This window comes from Dipodomys ordii, unplaced genomic scaffold (assembly GCF_000151885.1).
Source record: "Dipodomys ordii isolate 6190 unplaced genomic scaffold, Dord_2.0 Scaffold49, whole genome shotgun sequence".
NCBI lineage: Eukaryota > Metazoa > Chordata > Mammalia > Rodentia > Heteromyidae > Dipodomys > Dipodomys ordii.
In genome coordinates this window covers 887,332-909,575 of record NW_012267265.1, presented here as the reverse complement: position 1 = coordinate 909,575, position 22,244 = coordinate 887,332, and the positions used below count along the sequence as shown (strand labels likewise).

General features: G+C 35.5%; 1 protein-coding gene across 2 annotated transcripts in view; it reads left to right on the top strand.

Annotated features, from left to right (window-relative positions):
• The first annotated feature begins 409 nt into the window (after positions 1–409).
• The window catches only part of LOC105988511 (estrogen sulfotransferase-like), a 28,240-nt gene continuing 6,405 nt past the window's right edge, over positions 410–22,244 (top strand). Inside the window, exons 1-5 of one of the 2 annotated variants that reach the window (XM_013020138.1) lie at positions 410–479; positions 15,808–15,960; positions 17,944–18,069; positions 19,069–19,166; positions 21,839–21,965. In XM_013020138.1, coding sequence (XP_012875592.1) covers positions 15,819–15,960; positions 17,944–18,069; positions 19,069–19,166; positions 21,839–21,965 — 493 coding nt within the window. In that variant the 5' untranslated portion in view covers positions 410–479; positions 15,808–15,818. Of the gene's footprint in view, positions 480–11,919; positions 12,009–15,807; positions 15,961–17,943; positions 18,070–19,068; positions 19,167–21,838; positions 21,966–22,244 lie in introns of those variants that run through there. The other variant, XM_013020137.1, reaches the window with a different exon arrangement.

Sequence of the window (22,244 nt, the reverse complement as noted above, 5' to 3'; positions counted from 1 at the left end):
CTTGCACCACCAAAATCTCTCCAACAGCCAATCTGAGAAAAGTCTGGCCTAATTTTGGCAATCAGTTAAATATGAGGACTAAAATGAGAGTCGTTAAGTTTAATTAAAATGAAGGATTTTAGAATTACATGTGATTTCCTTGTTGTCACGTTGAATGCGTCTATCGTTTTTTTTTGGTCACTTTTTCACCCTGGAAAATTGAGAGGAAATTTACTATATTCTTTTACTAGTAGAACACGCCACAATTCCTCCAACTGAGGAGCGGTAAGCTATGAGTAGGAAGGAAGAAGAGATCAGCAGTGAGGTGAAAGGGCTCTGGTCTATGTCACTTATCAGTAACATCTCCTGGAAAGACTTTTAGTCCATTCATAAGATTTGCTCTCATGAAAAACTCTCCCAGAGTCACCACTGGAGCTCTGCCCCTAACCTCATAGATGCTGCTCCATCCCTGTGTGAGCTGCAAGCCCCTCATCACCTCGGTGAGTGATCTTCTTGTGCTGGGAAAATTCCATCCTAGGCTTTGAAATAGAAAAGCTGGAGGAAGCCCTTAAGGCTTCCTTTCTTCCTTCCTTCTTTCTTTCCTTCCTTTTTTCTTTCTTTCTTTTGTTCTTTCTTTCTTTCTTTTTTTTCTAAATAAGTTTTTATTGTGGAAATACTGTACAGAGAGTTTACAATCACATGAGCAAGGTAATGAGTACATTTCTTATCAAGCTTTCTTTCTTTCTTTCTTCTTTCTTTTTTCTTCCTTCCTTTCTTTATATCTTTCTTTCTTTATTCTTTCTCTTCTTTATTCCTTGGTTTCATTCCTTCCATCCTCTCTCCCATTCCTTTCTTCATTTTTCTTTACTTTCCATCTCCTCCCTCCCTCCCTCCCCTCTCCTTCCTTCCCTCCCTCCCTCCCTCCCTCCCTCCCTCCCTCCTTTCCTTCCTTCCTTCCTTTTTCACGATTGGTGTTGAAATTCAGGGCATTATGCGAGATTAGGTGGGTGCTCTCCTACTTAAGCCATGCCCTCAGCACTGCTTCTTACTGGTGATTTTTAGGAGGATCTCACTGTCTAGCTGAGCCAATCCCTGAACTGTGATCTGCCTATCTCAGGATTTCTATCATCGCTGGGCTCACAGGCAGCCACTAGCTTTGGTAGGAAACTGAGCACCTGTGAGATGGTGCTAGGCTGCAGTGGGGTATACAACACATCACTATTCATGGGGAATCAATATTCATTTTTACATTTCTGTGTTTTCAAATATAGTGTACTAACTGAAAATGTGAGATTTGGTATGGTCAACGAATTAGTATGTGAATGTTACTCCTCCCATTGATTGCCATGCAGCAAGGACTGTGTTCAATTTAATTTTCTAAATATTTCAGTTGTTAAGAACTCAATGATTCACAACAGGAAGTGATAGTCTGGTTCATTAATGATAATTATGACATCTTCATCCAAAAAGAATGTATATTTATTTCTATACATAGGAAAAGGTCAGTAATATGCTTATTTAAAATGATAACCTAATGTTTTACTGACCCAAAACATTGGGGTAGTAAATGCACAAGTCTATGTATATGATATAAATTATGATTTGTTAATTTTTCGCACTTGACTTGGACAATAGTACCAAAGTATAGCAACTCTTTTGATCCAGAATCTTATATTTGGACACTTTCTAGTAGAACAACCCATCTGGTTCAAAGTTCTGCCTATGGACTATTGTAACCAGTTGACAAAGATAGCACAATAAACCACAATCTCTTGGCAGTTGAGTAGCAACATCATCTATAATCCATTTTAAAATATAACTTTATTGCTATTGTCAAGTTGCTGTACAGACAGGTCATCATTTCATGAGTCAAGCAATGAATATGTATTTCCTTTGTGGATACTCTAACCCCTTCCCTCCCTTTTCCCCAGTTTTCCACTCCTGTCTCTGCCACAAGTTACATTGTTCATTTTCCAAACAGTGCACACTGAACAATTGCATTTGCCTATGACCCATTTTTGAAAAATATAATAAAACATGTTACTGTATACCTTCTGAGACTAGGTCATAAAAATTGTAGTATATTTAAATTTTTAAAGGACTTTAAATTTTTGTTTGTTTTGATGATACTAAGGTTTGAACTTAGACCTTGATGTCTTGGCTGGCACTTTACTACTTGAGCTGTGCCTTCAGTTTCTCTCTCTGTCTCTCTCTCTCTCTGTCTCTCTCTCTTCTCTTTGTCTTTCTCTCTCTCTCTCTCTCTCTCTCTGTGTGTGTGTGTGTGTGTGTGTCTGTGTGTGCACGCATGCAAGTTCTGGGTTTAGACTCAGGGCCTGAACACTGACCCTGAGCTTCTTTTGTTCAAGACTAGAACTCTACCACTTGACCCATACCTCTACCATTTTGGTGGCTAATTGGAGATAAAAGTCTCTTGGCTTTGAACTGAGATCCTCCGGTCTCAGCCTCCTGAGTAGTTAGTATTACAAATGTGAGCCACTGGCACCTGGGAGCCTGGTTTTTTGATTATTATTTTGAAGATAAAATTTCCTACAGTTTTCTGCCCAGGTTGGCCTCAAATCTTGATCTTTCAGATCTCAGTCTCCTAAATAGCTAACATTATAGATATGAGCCATTGGAACTTGTTTGATTTTTATATTTTAAAATTTTAATTTTAATATAAGGTGATATACAGAGGGGTTACAGTTCTATATATATATGTATATATAGTTATATAAATTAGGTAATGAGTATATTTCCTATTGAACAGTGTTACTACCACCTTCATTTTCTCCCACTTTTTCCACTCCTGATAGTCATGCTCAAAAATTGTGAACATTATAATATTGTTTTATTCTAGTACATTTTGAGATTTATTTTTCTAATGAGACTTTCAAATCAAAGAATTGACATCATCTCTGCTAGGTCTTCTAATAACCAGATTACTATTAATATAGAAAATACTAAGATGCAACTGACATTCTAACACCATTTTATCTTCATTAAGTCCTCTGGAAACTATGTGGAGCAAGTCAGTAAATTCTACATCTGAATCCAAAACAGATGAGATCAGTCACCCGGGGCAAGGTGGTCTGGCCTCAGAAGAACAATGGAGTCAGATTACCATGTCCTCTGTGACACGGAAACTGTCCACCAAGTCATGCTTAGGTACAACTTTTGGAATTATCTGTGGGACATCTGTAGGACCTCTTAGAATTCTGCAGGGGATTCAGAGCTCAGTTTAATTTAGAAATAGAATGGCTTACACTGCAAAGATATAGCCTTATTCTTCAAGACAACATTTTTTAAGCAACAGACAATCAGTAAATATCAATGACTTATAGTGAGAAACATTTTATTTCATGCTCATTGTGTCATGATTCAGATGGGTTCTGCTAAAATTCATGTGTCCTCTCACTTAGGGACCAAAGATGAATGGTTAGTTATCATCTGGGACATTCTGTTCTCATAGTAGATAGGAACAGAATGACAGAGCCAAGATACACAAAAACATGCCGAGCTTTTGTGACATGACTTATGTCATATCTGCTCATATTTTATCAAACAAAGCAAGTTATATGTCCAAGTGTTAAGATCATTAGAGTAAAGAATTACATTTTACCTATAGGGAACTGGGCCAGTATTGTAGTTAAAGTGCTACTATAATAAAGTATTACTAATTGGAAGACTTAAAGCAAGAGAAATTTATTCTCACAGATCTAGAGGACAAAGCACATTCCCTTTGAGACCATGAGTAGAATCCTTCCCCTCTCCTTAGCTTTGCATAGTGTTTACTGACACTTGGCATTCTTTGGGACACTGTTTCATAACTTCATTCTTCCTTCTACCTCTACCTCTCTCTACATCCAACATAGCTCCCCTCAGACATTCACATGACATCCTTTCCTCATATTGCATACCCTTATATCTCCTAAAGACCTCACTCAGGTTAAAAGCCAATAGCCCCATGACCTTCTCTGCTCTGATCTGCCTTTAAAGAAATCTACAATGATAATATTTCCACTGGGTAATAAATTTTTCTTTTTGATAGGCAAAATTAAACCTTTAACATATCATGAAGGAATATTTTCTTAAATAAAACATAAATATACTATCACTTTTCTTCCTTTTGAACATCCCTCATCTTATAATATAGACCACAAACTTTATCTCAAAAACCGAAATAGAGAAGTTGATTACAATTCATGGCAAAATCATTTTTTAGGTGATGGCTAAAATACTGGAAAATGGAATTACCATAGGGTAGAGATCAGAGCTGAATCTTATCATTGGAGTGGTCCAGAATAGAAATGAATTCTTTCTATGACCTTAGATTTTCAGAGCTTGTTTTTGATACAGAATCATTTGTCCAATTGGCTCTGAAAACAATTAGAATGTGCGAAATATACTGGTATCTCTGTGCACGATGTAGAAATGTTTAAGTGGGTTAGAGTAATTTTGATCATTTATCTTGTTCTCTTCACTATTGGCTAAAATTTGGTCAGGAGATCTCATGGGGTAGAACTGTGAGGTGTGATAGAAGAAAAGAACAGAAGAATAAGAATGCATTTTATAGCATCTAAATCTCTCTTTTGCCAATAGTTGGTGTGCTATTAAACTAGCCAAACTGGAAGATAGAATCAAATTGGCATCACAAAATAGTGTTTAATGATTTATTCTTGAGAATAACTTTTACCTGCAATTATTTTAGTAAGAGTAAAAAGAAGTGAGGTAGATAGATTTCCCAGCGAAGGAGATTGATCCTCAGAATGGTTCAGTCTTCTGTCTAAGAACTGAAGTGCTAAACATGACAAGAACCAGAGCTACTGCCCAGGTATCTGCCATGTTTTAGTTCATATTTTAGTCCAATGTGCTGTTTCTCCAATTGACCCTTACTTATGACCTCATATATTAATCACATTAATGATATGATCTGATTGACATATTTCTTTGAAATAAAATACAGAAATATATTCTCCATATCCAGACCCTTAGCAACTGAGTAATTATTCTCTGTCATCCTTATTTGACTTACTACTGATATTCTCTATAAAAAGAGCAAAAGCATTACTTTACTATTTTTATTTTATTTCATGTATTCTTCAAACTCTCTGAAATGAGTACAACTTTTATTCTTAACTTACACCAGAGTGCATCATGTACCGAATGTCATAATCAATATAAGTGCTAAGATTCAACTCCAAATCATGTGGAGTCCACATTCCTAACAATTGTGTTACTCCTCAGCAGACACCAGGATCCATATGTTTTCCTATTCTGTTCAACATTTTTCTTCCGCAAAGATCACTGCTTGCCTCATTTCCTGTCAGTGTGTCGTATGCCATCAGTTTTGCAATTCTGACAGCTCATTTTCTCTGCTTGTGCCAGGTGTCATTTTATGACTCTTGCATGAGGATAATCTATCAAGATAATGTGGGGAGTTTGTATTTAAAGGCTGTGGCTGAAGAGAACACTTTATGTCAACTATACTCAATCTAAACCGTGTGTGTGTGTGTGTGTGTGTGTGTGTGTGAGAGAGAGAGAGAGAGAGAGAGAGAGAGACAGACAGACAGACAGACAGACAGACGGACAGACAGAGATTACCATTTCTGAGGGCATTTGGAATTCCATTTCATATTATGTTTGAAGATTAGATCCTTTGAAGATCTAATATCAACTCTGAGGAATGTATTAGTCGGAGTTCTTCCAAGAAATAGAACCAATGGGCATTGGTTCATGTTATTATGGAGGCTGAGAAATCCCATCCCAAAGCTACAAATTGAAGGTGTTGGAAGTGAAATTTTGTTTGAATCTAAAAGCCTGAGAATCAAGAAAGCTGATGGTACAGCTACTAGGCCAATCCAAATAACTGAGAATAGAATGGGGAGTAGTAGTTGCTCATGTAAGCCCTGAAATCTGAAAGACAGAACTAAGAGCTCTTATATTCAAATATTCAAAGACAGAAGAAAAAGGTTTCAAGGTCCTGAGCAGATGGGATACTCTGTACCCACATGACAACTGATAAGAGAAGATCATTTTTACTCAGTTTACTAATCAAAAGTTAATTCATTCCAAATCTACCCCTAGAGATACTCCTAGAAATAATCTTATCAACTATCTTGGCAAATCTTAAGTCAGCCAAGTTGACACATATTATTAACCATGACAAACCTTTTGTCAAACTAACACCATACACATCTTCTTAATTCTTCCTCCTTAAACCATCCTGCATTTCCCAGTACAGACAGTATACAAGGTTGCAAATATCTGCCTCATATAAGCATCCTTCATATAACCAAAAACACACTGATTTCTTCCCAACAAGAGGATTTAAAATCCTTGAGTAACATCTACCCTCCTTCTGATATCCCTGACTAAAATATTATTAACATAAAATTAATAATCCTTAAATATTGATATAAGGTCAAAACCTCTTAGTAATATAAGATAAATAAAAAGGGAAAGAAAACAAGATATTTGCATAATATATATGCACATATGGACACACAAATTTATTTGCAAAAGAATAATGACCATTCTAATTCTTATTTCTGTAACTAATAATGTGGGGATAACTCCATTCTCAACTACCTTCTCTTCCTAACTATTCCTTATTTTCCTCATTCTAGCTAGCTCTTCAGCTAATTGTAGTAGTTCTTTTATCAGGTGAAGTAACTCAAGTCTTCATTTCTAAAGTATTTGGGAAATTATTACTTCTGCCTGAATTAGGTTATCACAGTTTTCCATTTCTCTTAAACAGTAACACTAAAGGCCTGATGGGGTTGTGTGTATATTCTGTATATATCATTGAGAGCTAGAAGTCCACTTTCCTCTTGATAGTCTAGTTTGATCACCCCAGCCAACCTAATAGATATTTCGCTTGCACTGCTGAGCACCGGAGCTCAACATGGCTGATCAGCAGTTGTCTTAAATGGCAGTTCAATCAAATGATTGTGCCAGCTGGTGAAAGCACTGCTCCTCTGGAATTGAAAGTTGTAGATCAATGGCACATACAATTCTAGGAAAAGGAAGTCAAATTTTGCTAGTAGATCAGTAGCGCTAATGATGAATGCAACTGCTTCATGTTTCTGTCTTTGAATTTTAAATGCTCACTGTCAGAGTACCAGCACCATACATTAAACACTTAATTGGAGCATAGACAACCTGCTGGCAAACTCTTACAAAATGTTGCTACTTACCTGGAAGTATAATTGAATCATCAATGACTATTTCACAGTTCTAGCCGGCTAGCTGCTTAAAGGTGATGAAGAACATAGTAAAACCATAAGTAAAGAACAATTTCCATATTTCTCTGGTCTTTGACCATGAGCAATGTGAATGTAAAACTGTCCTTATCCACTTTCAGGGGGTGCCTATATATTGAACCTCTTTCAAGTTAGGGCCAGTAACAGAATATAGATTCCTCTCAAAAGGAGAGCAGTTATCTGGAGATGATGCCAGGGGTTGGCCTGTGCTATAATTCATCTTAAGGGATCTGGGAGTGCTCCCAGGGGAGACGCTCCATTCCTATTCACTGTTACTTTGAACACAATGAACCTCCTGGGTAGCTTTTACTACTCAGTGTAGATGTGTTGCAGAACCTCTTCTACTTGGAACCTCTCAAAACTAGCAACTTCCTGTTTGTTCATTGAATTTCTTGGTCTACTGGGTTTTGGACTCAGGGCCTTATAATTGCTAGATAACAGCTCTTTCACTTGAACCATTCCTCCAGGCATTTTTGCTTTAGCTATGTTTCAGATAGCTTTTCTTGTTTTGCTTGGAGATCTTAGCCAGGGACTGTATCACCATCCAGAGGACAAGCACAATTGTACATCACCCTAGTCATACCTATCACATTAACTTTTTGCCATATCAAACCATGCCTTAGGGTACTTGGGATGACTGGCATGCATCACTACACCAGGTGTCTTTAGTTTTATGACTGTTTTCATTTGACATGGAACTTCCTATGTATATAATAAGAATTTACTAGGATCCCTTTTCACTTCTAGACAAAATTATAGATATTAGTGGCTAAACCTGTTTTTATTGTTGTTGTTCCAGTCCTGGGTATTGTCTCTGAGGATGTTTTTTCCCCCTCAAAGCTGATGCTCTACCACTTGAACTACAGCTGCACTTCCAGGTTCTTGAGTGGTTAATTAGAAATAAGAGTCTCGTGGTCTTTCCTGCCTGGGCTGGCTTCAAACTGTGATCCTCAGATCTCAGTCTTGTGAATAGCTAGGACTGTATGATTTATTGTGGTAGTTAGGTTCACTTTTCACTTCAGCAGTTGAGGGTCATTTAGCTCCTGCCTCACTGTAATTCAATCATTCTACTGCATATACATTCAATCTAACCATAACATTTCAATTTAAGTCTCTGGTTTTCTTTTTTTATTTAAACCCTAAGAAATCAGTTATTTCCCATTCACTGATAGTGAGTGGTAGATTAAGGAACATAAAGGCATTGACTAATTGCTCTTAATTTCACTAGACAAAGTGGTAAGAGATAAGGATGCAAAACAGCAATGTTCTGATCCAATAGTTTGTGTGCAAGCCTGGAGGGAAAGCCTCATCTATAGCTTTGGGGCTCAAATATCCATCTCCTGATTCATGTTTCAAAACATGCCAAACTGTTAGAGCTCTTTCTAACTCTCAAGCTGCACTACTTAGTGAACACAGCAAAAAAAAAATCCTCTACTTCATGAAGGCCTGTCAGTACACTTAAGATTACTGACTTTGGGATTTACTCAATCAAGCAATATATTGCCACACCTCTGTTTTCCTATCTTTGGACTTGGATTGAAATTTACACCTCTAGAGTTCCTGGTCCTCCAGCTTGCAGACTGATGGTGGTGTGTCTTTCCAATCTTTGTTATCATGAGAGCTAAATTCTAATACATATGTTTCTATCTCTTGCTTGCTGGCTGTGTCAACTCACTTGCTGACTTATTTCTATTGGTTTTAATGCTCTGCCATACCTTGACTGATATGATATTTAGTACAAGGAGTAGTTCTAGAAGAGCAGAATTCTGGGAAAAAGTTTTCTGAATTGTCTGAATAGTTTCTGGAACTTGTTTTCTAAATTGATTGGCTTTGAAGACATTAATGGCTATTTCTAATAGTAAAGATAGTACTAATAAAATCTCTATGAAGAGTGCATGTGTAGAAGTAAACTTTAAGCCCAGGCTAATACTTATCTGATAAAAAAATCCTATGATATAAAATACTAGTCAGGATGTATAGCAAGGGAACTCTTATTCATAGCTATTTGGAATGGAGAATGTTGTGGCTATTTTGGAAGACAGTTTGTTGTTTTTTAAGAAAAAAAACAGAGCTAAATGTCATTTCAGCATGCTTTGCAGCAACTGTATACTTCAATATTTACCAAAATACAACAAAAACGTGTCCCTACCAAAGCCTGCAGGAGAATCTGTATAACTGCCTTACTGCTAATTGCTAAAAATTAGAGGTAACTGATATATATGTATATATATATATATATACACACACATACACATACATATACACTTTTACATATATAGTGTATACATATGCATGTATAATATATAAATAGTTGAATGGAAAAAATCCATAGTATATCTATGAGATATTATATAATAATAACAAGTAATGATTTGTAATGTTGCCAAAAGACATGGAGGAATCATGAATTCTTATTGTTAATTCAAAGAAAAAAATCCAGACTAGCTACAAACTATTTGACATACTGAGATGCCACTCTTGAGAAAGGTGACTTATAGAAAGAATAAACACTGGTATTGCTACAGTTTCAGGTGAGGGAAGACAGCCTGACTCAGTTGAGCACAAAGGACTGTTGGAGGAGTAGAAATATTTAGTAAGGCACGGTAATGGGATATGTGTGATAGCATGCATTTGTCAGTGAAATTTAATGTAAACTATGAACAAATATTGGTTCTTTAATTGCAATAAGGATTCCACACTAATAAGCTGTGTTCACAATGCAGGAAGCTATATAAACGACTTTTTTGTATATTTAAAACTGTTGTAAGTCTGGACATGGTGGTGCATTCCAATAGTCCTAACTACAAAAGAGGTGGAGATAGGAGGATGACACTCAGAGACCAGCCTAGGAATAATGTAGTGAGATTGCATCTCAAAGCAAGCCAGGGGTAGTGGGCCATATCTGTAATCCCAGCTACTTGAGCAGTCAAGAAGGAATGCTAAATGATCACAATCAGACCGTGGCTGTCCCAAAGTTAGCACAAGAATGTTAACAAAAGGACTAAGGGACTTGACCCAAGTGGTAGTATGCTGAGTCCTGAGTTCAATCCCTAGTACTACTAAAAATGAACAAAAATGTTTATCAACAATTTTTAAAACTCAGTTATGATGAAAGTGTCGCTCTATAATATGAAAAAATGCCATTTATAAAGAAATTGCATGTAAGTACGGAAAGAAAAGAAAAGGCTCAGTAGTTGCAAGCAGAAAGGACTATTGTCATGGGGATATTTTATCAAACAGTCCAGCCCCACATTTGTGTTAAACTTTGTAGAGTATAACAACAGTATGATCTTTGCAGAATTACAAGTACTTATCTGGGATATTTTTCTAGACTGAAAGTACAAAAGAGGGAAAGTTTTTGATTGGCTTAAACATTTTGTAACGTCCTCTGTACCAATTACTCATGAAGAAGAATGAAGTTTCAAGTCCACTTTATCTATTAGCCCTATTCAGGATTAGCCCTGTTCTTCAGAATACACTTCAGTCTTTTTGCGTTGGGTAAGGTTAAATATTATTGCCTTTTCATTTTTCTTGAATTCATCAGCCGCTTGTATCCATTAATTGTGTTTTTAATGCCTCTTCTCCTAGATGCCTGTCAGTGCACTAATTACTAAGATCCTTACTTTAAACTATGTTTTAATATGGAAGCTGGGTAAATAAATAATTTTACTGATAGCATATTGGAATTTGTCGTAGTTAAAGGAAAATACAAGATTTGAAGGTCATTTGGAGACATAATCAAGTGTGTAAGAATCAAGCACTATCTCTCAAAAGTAAGTGAATTCTAAAAATGAGAGATAACCAGTGTCATAACTAATTGTGTTAGAGGTATTGATAAACGTAGAAAGTCAGGAACAAAGGAGATACAGTGGCACAAAATGCAGAAGGGTATAGAATTCCTGTTCACTCAGGGATACACCGTTGGCCAGGTTATTTTTTTCCTTCATTCTCCTGTCTAATTTAAAACACTATTCTTGGCTACCTTTATGTAGAAGAGTCATGTTTCTAAAATAATAACTCAAAGGTGTGTGATATGTACGTTCTTCAGTAATCATCTGTTCTTTAATTCTCAAGGTTGTTTTAGCATTAAAGAAATGATGTCAAATTGAGTGTGTTTTCCAATTGCCTTGTTAGTTTCAGTGTGTTTTTCAATTGACTTGTTATGACTAGACTAAGTCTGATAGAGCCTTCTTTGGCAGGTGTCCCAATTCGGGGTCCTTACCATCCTTCAGGTTCTGCTCTGTCACATTTTCTTCTCTCACTCCACCAAGTTTATTCTTTTGAATGTCAACCTCACCCATGTTATTATTCATCAGTGAATGAGTAAGGGATTCCTCTCTTCCACTCTCTCTTCTGTGTGCTTTGCCGCAGGCATTTTCTTGCTCATCTTCAGCTTGGTTTCTTCATACTCTGTCTCCCAAAACTACTGAATGCGATTGGGAAATTTAGGAAATTATGAGCCAAAGATTTAAAATAAAAATAACAGCCTAAGCTTTCTCTATTTCTGAAGGAATAAACATGACTCTGTATGGCTAACTGCATGCGCAGGTATGTATCCATATCTATGCTAATCCACTGCATCACAAGGCCAGCCCACACAAAGTTAATCTCCGCCTCCTTCTCTGGCATTCAGAATAAAAACTCACTAGAAACTTTCCAAATACACCAGTAGTTCTCATCCTCTCTGCGCAGCTTAAATCTTGCATTGATATTTGAAGAAAACTAAAGTAGATCATTCAGTTTCTTTCCCAGGATCATCTGGACCAGGTAGTAAGTTTATTTTTAATGTTAGCACTCAGATTTTAAGTATTGAATGTACACCATATGTTGCAAAGCTGTTTAACAGAAAAAAAATGTAGGAAAGATAAAGCTTTTTTTTAACAATGCCATATGTTACAATGCTGTTTTTAAAAAAGAAAATGCAGGGAAGATGAAGTTTTATTAGATAATATTTAAAGGAACTAAAAGTGTCTAAAGTCACTTACTTGTCACTGAAGTAATGTCTTCATTTACCTAATGTTTTGTTCTTTAAAGAACTGTAGCATAAAGTTATAGTATTGTAGCAATCTGGGAACTGTTGCATGCTGAACATGTTTGCTAATTTTGGTGATGGGAAAAAGAAAACAAGCAGGCTAGACACAGGTAGAATGTAGACTTATTCTAAACTTAGGTTACTTGTGTGCAACGTATCAGAGGGAGTCTATCACTAGAAAGAGTTGTAAAAGTATTGTTGTAACTTTTAAGTGAGAGACTTTAAATAATACTGCAAAAATTTAAAGTCATTGGCATGATACTGCCTGTATTATCTAGAAGCCCTTAAAGGGAGAATAGAGACAGAAAGATTAATAATTAAAATGACCAAATATTCCTGAGCATCTACTTAGTTTCACAGTACTTAAGTTTGATATTAAAAATAAAGATGCAGAAAAAGATAGCTTCTGCTTTCAGCCACTTTCCCTAAATACAAGAAGGTCCAAGAGAACCAGGACTCAAGGGGCTTAGTGTGTATGCTCCTAGAATATACCATATTGTTTAGAAACAAGAGGCATCCAACAGGAGGCATCCACACACAGGGTGTTTTCTAGATAAAAGGCTGGTTGGGGAAATGGAAGAGAGCAGGATGAAGAGAGAGACAAAAAGGAGAAAGAAGGAAAGAATTGTTTCTGAATTAAATTCATCTATAACAATTTTTGCACAACTGAAACCTTTATCCTCATTTATGAAATGTGTACTTCTAACTTGAGATAAAAGAGCCAGCTAGGAAGTAAATCCATGCACTGTAATGTGGGACAATTTATCAAAAGTAATTAAAAGAAGGGAGTGGCTTTATCCTATGTCCCCAGTGTAACTCCGAGATGCAAACTGACCGTGAAGCTGCAGCTAGCAGTCAGCCTTCAGCCAACCACCCATGTAATGATGTGTTAATTAGTTGCTCCCAGCTGACTTCAAAGCCAGTTCTTAGAAATTTGGCTCTACCCCCCAAAAGTAAGCCACATAAGTAAACAAATCAATGGACAGAGCCAGGAGGTGCCTTTTATACACATTTCCTCTAGCAAAAAGGAAAACAAAAGCATTTTCAGAGAATAAGAAGCATGTGTGTGTAAAGAGATTTATTATAGAGACTGAATTTCTATGTTGCTATTAGAAATCCTACAATTATGGTGAGTTTATATACTGTATGTCTCAGATTTTCAAGGAGTTGAGATTGCTTTTAGGGACCTGCTTATTTTTCTCTTTGGGGAAGAAGAGTTGTGACTAATACTGTTTTGTGGTTCCAAAACACATGTTACACCATTCCTTGGACAAAACCAAACAAATTCAAGCTTCCTACAGGATGGCTCTCCTGGTGTGCAATCTGGGGCCAAGTTGAAATCAACACCATACTGAGTTACTCTAGAGAAATGAAGAGATGGAAACAAATGCTAGGAAAAGTCATATTGGTTGTTTAATGTGAGAAAATAGATGGTTGAATACAAATATCTCTGTTATAATCATCAATTCCAATATGGGGAATGTTAACTTTGTGTGTCTCAGCTATTCGACAGAAAGCTTGCCATGCCATTATACTGTTGACAGATCGATCCAGAGCTTGGCTCCCTGAATATTGTCTGCTATACATGATACAAATTCATATTTATCTACCAAGCAAGCCAAGCTTCTTCTTTTTTAATTTGCAATAATTGTTTCAAATATGTATTGTAATTATTATCATCTTCAAAATGAAGATGAGAAAATGGAGCACGGTGGAGCTAAAGCTAATTTATAAGTTTATACAACTTCAAATAATCAAACTGTGACTAATTGCACCCAGATGGTCTCCTTAAATAATTATATTCCATGCTGTGTACACACTAATCATTGGAATCATTATCAGTACATGATCCTTTAACAGTTAAATACTCAGGTACGTGCACAAAACAAAAGAAAATTATAACATGTTATAAAATAAGTAATAAAGTTTTATATACTACTATTAAAAAAGCTAAAAACTGGGCACAAGTGACTCACTCCTGTAATTCTAGAAACTCAAGGGGGTGAGATGTGAAGATTACAGTTTGGAGTCAGCCTGGTCAGACAAATCCTACAGACTCTTTTATCTCAATTTTCCCATGAAAAGTCAGAACTGGCAATGGGGCTCAAGTGGTAGAATACCAGCTTTGAGTTAACAAAGCAAAAGCATAAAGCTCTGAGTTCAAAAGCCACTAACAGCACCCTTGCTTACCTCCCCCACCAAAAAACCCTCAAATAATAAAAAGCTAAAAGAGAATTTCAATAATAAACCAAAATACCTTATATTTTAAATGTATGAAACAAAATAGTAGCTGAAATGAGGAAAATGCAATGTTCCAGGTAGACACATGCAGTAAAATATTTTAAATAACCCATAAACTCATGGAGTACAGAACATAAAAATTATAAAACATCTGTGATATGTAAATCAAAAACATTTAAAGCATTTTGCAGGTGTGAAAAATTAGAAAAAAATTTTCAAAATGAGTTTAAAAAATAGTCCATCTCATGTACTGTGCTAACTGATAATGCTGATACTCAAAGATACCTATTGTGGCACTAGTTATACCAAAAAATACATTGGGAAAAATGAGCTTTTAAGCAGCAAATAGTACATTATCTATGGAACATTGGTACTATGGCCCATGTGTCATTTATAACACCCAAAGCTATATTTTATTACAAACAACAAAATATGTCTCCATTTTAGGAGATTAAAAAGTACATGCAAAATTTTGGTGTAACTTAATACATGAAAGTATTCAAAACTATATTGAAATGTATTTGAAAACTAATGAAGAGACATTTGCTCAATTAAAACTTACACATGAAATTAGGTGTAACTGAGGAGAAAAATCAGAATTATTGCCCTCAATTTTTTAACTTTCAGTCAAGGGAGTTAGTGATTACTCTTTAGTGATCAAGTGAGAGATAATTGTACAGATAATACCAAAGGTAATAAATGAAGTTTAAACTTTCAAGTTTTGTGTCTTCAATAAAAACTTCAGAGTGCCATTCATTTCAACTTCTTGCAAATACAGCCTGTAAGTTGAGTGTACTTGAATGTTTATTAAATGACATATTTGGGCATTAAGAAAATTCTAATCAGAGTTTAAATCTAAAGACATCAATAATTGTCTTTTTAATATTTTTTATTGTAAAGATACTGTACAGAGGGGTTACAGTTACATGAGCAAGGTAATGAGTTTCTTTCCTACCCTTTGATCTTTTAAAATTCATTCTTTACTTTTGTATACCTTTTCAGTTTTGACATAGTGTAGGTACTCTTCCTTTCATCCATCATACCCTTAGAACATGCTATGTATTCCCCATCTACCTTAGTTTTAAGAATTGCCTTCTTATCTTTTTATGTCTTAGATTACATTCCTCATAGAATTAGAAAGTCTTAAAACACCAGAACTGAATCACATATATCTTTAGTATAACTTTACTTCCCCTGAGTAATAGCTAGTAAAAGCTAGATATTAATGCCAATGTTAAAATATACTCTAGTACATACAATGTGTAAAATGTATCTTCTATTTTTTTTTTACAGTATTCAACTCTATGATGGATCTTGAGTGCAATGAAGCCTTTGGTGAAGTCCATGGAATTCCAATGTATAAAGACTTTGTCAAATATTGGGATGATGTGGAAACATTCCAAGCAAGGCCAGATGATCTTGTCATTGTCACCTATCCTAAGTCTGGTAGGTCTCTTTGCTATGTCAAGGTGATTTCTCATCTAGATATCATAACTCCATTTTAAGCCATAACATTAAGCTGTTAATTTCTTACATGCATCTTTTCCACATTAAATAAGGACAGCTATAGTAATTTTGATATAGACATAGAAAAAGTGGATGTTAGAGCTCTATTCCACAAGCTCACACTCTATAACTAAAACTTTACCAGTACATTGATGGATGAATATTGTTGCCAGATGCTGGTGGCTCACACATATAATCCTAGCTCTTCAGTAGGCTGAGATTTGAGGATTGAGATTTGAAGTCAGCCTGGGCAGGAGAATCCAAGAGTGTCTTATCTCCAAGTAACTACCAAAAAACAGAAAGTGATGCTGTGGCTTAAAGTGGTAGAGTGTTAGACTGAATGAAAGAGCTCAGGGACAGTGCCCAGGCCCTGAAGTCAAGCCCCATGACTGACACTCCCTCCCCCGCACAAAATTGTTGATTATACTAGAAATGCATGCAACATATTAAAATTGTAAACAATATTCATCTTATATCATTGTTTTATATATAGCATATAAACACATTTCATAAATATTTAAAAGCTTTTTTTTAACTAAGCAGCTTCTAGTGTTTAAATCCAGCCAAACAAATATTCATTTCTTAGGCAATGGTATTTTTTCTTGAGTTTAGGTCAATTGTTTATCATTGTTTTGGAATGTTATCATCACAGAGAGAAATGAAAGTCTGATCTAGACTTCTGTGTCTACTTGTACTATTTAACACTTAAAAATAAATGTATTAGCTGGGTTTGGTGGAACACATGTTCATCCCTAGAAGTTAGATCTATCTATCTATCTATCTATCTATCTATCTATCTATCTATCTATCTATCTATCTATCTATCTATCTGTCTATCTGTCTGTCTGTCTGTCTGTCTGTCTGTCTGTCTGTCTGTCTTCAATCATCTCCACACTCATCAAACACAAAATATGTTTTTGGTGTTCCTGTGCCTTTTAAACTTTTCCTCCATATCTTGGCTGGACTAAATGATAGGATAGAACTAATCATCTGATGAGTAAATCTGAGCATTATTCTGACTTCCATTTCTTCAGCTTCTTTATTTCCCCAGTGTCAACACATTTTGTCTAATCCTATAAATATTTCTAATAGCCTGCATCTTGTTGTATCTCTCATGTTCCTTTTCAAAATTGCACAGTTTACTGTTTACTGTCACTAGAAATATTCTCTTTCTAAAACACATTTTGATAATATTGTTTTTTTTTTTTTGTCATGGGGCTTGAACTGTGGGCCTGGGCGCTGTCCTTTAGCTCTGCAGTTCAAGGTGAGCGCTCTACCACTTGCTTGTGGTTTTCTGAGTGGTTTACTGGAGATAAAAGTCTCATGGCCTTTCTTGCGCTGGCTGGCTTTGAACAGTGATCTTCAGCCTCCTGAGTAGCTAGAATTACAGGTGTGAGCCACCACACCTGGCCCATATTGCTTGTTTTTTAACGTTTATCAATGTCTTTTCATGACTTTGATAAGAAAACTCAGAGTTTAACTGTAAGTTACTTTATGCCTTCCATCTACTTACCTCTGCAGTTTTGTCACTACCCATCTATTTAGTTCTTTGATTTAGGGTGTATGTAGTCTTGGTTCTAATGTTTATTTTTTTCTGCCATTTTCAATGTTTAATTAGTCATCCTGCATTTAAGCAAAAAGGCATCAAGTTTTCTTCCTGGTAAGATCCTTTCCTACCTCACACAAACGCTGAATTTATGCCAGATCTCTTTTAGGCCTAAGCTCAATTACCTTATTTATTTTTCAGTACTATAAGATTAAAGATTAGATAAAAGATTGGTTTCATTTTTTGACTATTTAAATACTCTTCAAGCAATATTGCATTACCATTTTTCCATTTTATCTATGTATAAATCCAGTTTGCCTGTCGTTATCTGTGCATGGTCAATAGACACTCAAATTTATTTATTTACATTTTTTCAGGCACAACATGGATTAGTGAGATTGTATACATGATTTACAAAGAGGGCGATGTGGAAAAATGCAAAGAAGATGCAATTTTTAATCGAGTACCTTACTTGGAATGCAGAAAAGAAGAGAAGCTGAATGGTAATGTTAAAAGTTGATTTCAAAAGCTGTATGTATATGCTACAGGATATAGATGTAGAGAATGCTAGCAAAAAAATTGAAGCAAGAGTGGAAATTAGAATTATACCTTCTACCTAGGAAACTATAATTTTTTTTTCAGTCATGGGGCTTGAACTATGGGCTTGGGCTTTATCCCTGCGCTCTTCAGCTCAAGGTGAGCGCTGTACCACTTGAGCTACAGAGCCACTTCTGGTTTTCTAGTGGTTTATTGGAGATAAGAGTCTCACGTACTTTCCTGCTGGGGCTGCCTTTGAACTGGGATACTCAAATCTCAGCCTCCTGAGCAGCTAGGATTACAGGCATGAGCCACCTAAATGAGCCTGGCTAAATCTATAAATTGAAACGTATAATATGAGGTGCCTTACACTGCAGTATATATGCATTCAGCAGAGACTAGTAATATATATGCTAGCATTTATTTTGCTGTGAACTCAATGGGACATTATTTTAAATGCTGGTAAAACACCTATAAAGTTTTCAATGATATATTCGAATGAATACTCATTAGAGATTATTTTAGTATTTAGGGAAACTAGAAACAACCTAAATTTTAACTAACAATAGAATAGTTAAAAGTTGCAAAGTAACAGTATGAACACATTTTAAAAATCAGGATATTTCTTGTTACTGTAGTTTGAGTATAATATATTGAGGAAGAAAGAAGAGAAGATACTAAGATTCTGTGTGGGTTTGGTTCTGGGATGGCTGTGAGTAAGAACATATTGTTGTATTTGATGAAAGGGTACTCACTAGCATGTTATCAATAGTTTCTCCTAGTTGGTGAAATTCATATGATTTTTCTCTCCATAATGTCCTTTATAAATTTTCAAAAGTAAAAGGTAACACTCTGAACACAGCATAGACTCTTAAAATTATGTGTGTTTTTTAAAAAATCAATGTAAATGCATGCAGATAATTCTAGTTTGGAGAATGGTCTAAGTTTAAGTTTTTAAAAATCAGGAGTAAAACAGCTGGAAGAGATGGACTCTCCCAGAATAGTGAAGACGCACCTGCCACCTGCGCTGCTTCCAGTCTCCTTCTGGGAAAATAACTGTAAGGTAAGTAGAGTTGAGTGGTCTCAGCATCTCACAAAAACCAGGCATTGAAATAGGGTTACAGGTGGACCCATTACAACAATGGGATGTACAAGACATTATGCCAAAAAATGAACTTTACAACTTTGGCGGGGTGGAGGGGGTGGAGGTGGTGGTGGTAGGCGGTTGTGGGGGGACGGAGAGGGGAAGGGATGGTATGGGGAAACAAAGGAGGAGGCAACAATGCTTGATAAGAAATGTACTTACTATCTTGCCAATGTAATTGTAACCCCTCTGTATGGTATTTTCAGAACAATAAAAATAAATCAGGCATTGGCAAAAATCTGATCAGATATTGCCTAAAATATGTCTTATATACTTGCTTATTTATCCTTCTCACTGAATAGTTCAGAAAAGCATACTATAATACTCAGAGAGTCCAAATTTTAAGTATAATACTACCATTTGTTGGAAATTATTATGAAACAATGAATTAAATTCTATGCCTCAGCTTGCTTGTCTGTAAGAGAAATGTATTAACAGTATTTTCCTCATGGAATTGTTAATAAATAAATAAAATTTTACTTGCATACTTCTTGGTATTGAGCCTAGTATGTTATAAACACTCAATCCATAGTAGCTACTTGTCTACTTACTGTTAATACCAATTATATCAAATGTCCTCCTTTTGCAAAATATTGTATTTGGTACAAACAAATCAGAAAAGGGTAAACTGTAAAGGTATCATATAATAAGTTGCTGAGTGACTGTCTTAATTGTGTTAATACACAGTACCCTAGTCTAAATACGTCATAAAGAAAGTAAATTTTATTTTGGTTACTGCTTTCAGCCCACGATGGAAGGGCTGCATCTGGCCATGGTTTTGTGGCTGTCATAGTCCCAAGATGCCATAGAGTATTGTATGGCAAAGATAGGAAGTGCATATTTACATGAATCTTCAAGTCTTTCTCCATATTGTATTCCAGTACAACCACCAGTATTTAATCACAGGGGGCTATAAACATAGGGGCCAGGAGCAATGGACTTTTCTGGTGTTATTTAAAGGTGCATATAACCTAGCCGATGAAAACTCATAGATGAGCTCTGAAACAAGTTAGGCTAGACGCTTGCATGCACACACTCACACACACACACACACACACACAATATGTAGCATATATATATATATATATACATATATATGTAGTATATGTATATATGTATGCACATATATGATACACACATTATATATAACACATATATGGAAATTGAGTAAAGGACAATAAGCTGGGATGTTGGATCTAACTTCAGAAATTCAAAGTTTCCTGCCATTGTAACAAGGATTTACAGCTATGTATGCAAGTATATAATAAGCAAGTATATGATTTTTGTGATCAGCCCTGTTTTATACAGAGAATGTTAAAAAAAAAAGGAGATACAAAGCAGGGCTGGAATCATCAACGTGGTTCTTCCAATTTTTTCTAGCTTTATTAAAAATATGTTATGACCCAAACAGACATTGGAATCTGAAAATATCCTATAACCAGCCATGAACTATTTCCATTGAATGTACTGACATATCAACATATTTGACATACTCTAGAAGTCCATGGCCCTGATTTCTAAAAGTTGTAACGGTTGTTTTATTCATAAAGCAATCTTAGATCATATACAGTCTACTGAATCATTCCATATGTGAAGCTCATCAGTAACAGTTACGTATTTTCCAGATAATTTTGTTATAGCATTCCTGTAGGAAATTTCTCCAGGTCACATTTTTTTTTCAGAGAATAGTATAGTCTTGCTGTTGATGCTTTCTTTCTCAAATGAAAGGAGGTACCATACATTTACGATAACCTACATTGTAACCAAACTGCTTCAAGCTCATAGGTCATCAAAGGTTCACCCCTCTGTACAGTATCTTTACAATAAAAATATATATTAAATTTAAACAAAAGATTTGGAGACAGGAAGATTGAGTCATTCTTAGAGCATTTCTAGGATAATTTACTGGTACAAAAGGAAGCCTATAGGAGAGAATATTTTTACAGATTTATTTGGAAAGTATAGGTGATAAAAAGAAGAAGAAAGTGACAAAAGGAGAAGAATAATAGAAAAATGTTCAAGGCCAACAGATTTGAGACCAAGGCACGATTTGGGGAGAAATGATTGAATAGTTTATGTGTCTGTCTTTGAGTAGAACATTAGAGTGTAGTGCAACGTTTAAGAGGTAAAACTTTTACAATAAAATCCAAGTCTGTTTATTAAAGTAATAACCATGATTTTTGAACCCTAGATATTTCCTCTATATGTAGAATGAAACCTAACAATATTTTTAAGACATTATAGCTCCCTGAGATCCATATAATTATGTTTTTTAATTCCTTTTGTACAAAGGAGTAGCGAGATTCTTTTTATTTAGAAAACAAAATAATGGTGTATAACTAGCAATATGTTTATTGTTGACTGAGTGATTTACATAATAGGAGTCAATGACTGCCTATTATTCTTGTCATTCAGAAGGCTGATCCTGTCTGAAAGAAAACCAAAAATGTTTCCTTCCTTATAATTTTATATACTTATCAACCTCTATATATTGAATATATTATGTTTCGTGGTTTAAAACATACCTTTAAATCTTGACACTATTGTGGGAAATCTATTAAATGCTTTACTATGTAATTTTCTCCTCTTAGATGATCTACCTTGGCCGGAACGCCAAGGATGTGGCTACTTCATACTATTACTTCTTTCTGATGGTAACTGAATATCCAGATCCTGACTCTTTTTCAAACTTTGTAGAGAGATTCATGGAAGGACAAGGTAGGAACACCTTTCTTTTTGGTTCTTGCCTGTCATCTGATTCTTAGCCCAAACACAGAAGTTCTGAAAGTCCTTAAGTTTAGAACAAGAAGAAGGCATGGTTTTCAGAGATGGAACACAGACTGGTCTGGATATTGTAAAAAAAAATGTTAGATGCTGGAGGGGATGTGGACAGAAGGGAACCTTACTTCATTGTTGGTGGGAGTGTAAACTTGTTCAACCACTTTGGAAAGCAGTATGGAGGTTCCTCAAAAGACTCCACATAGAGCTCCCCTATGA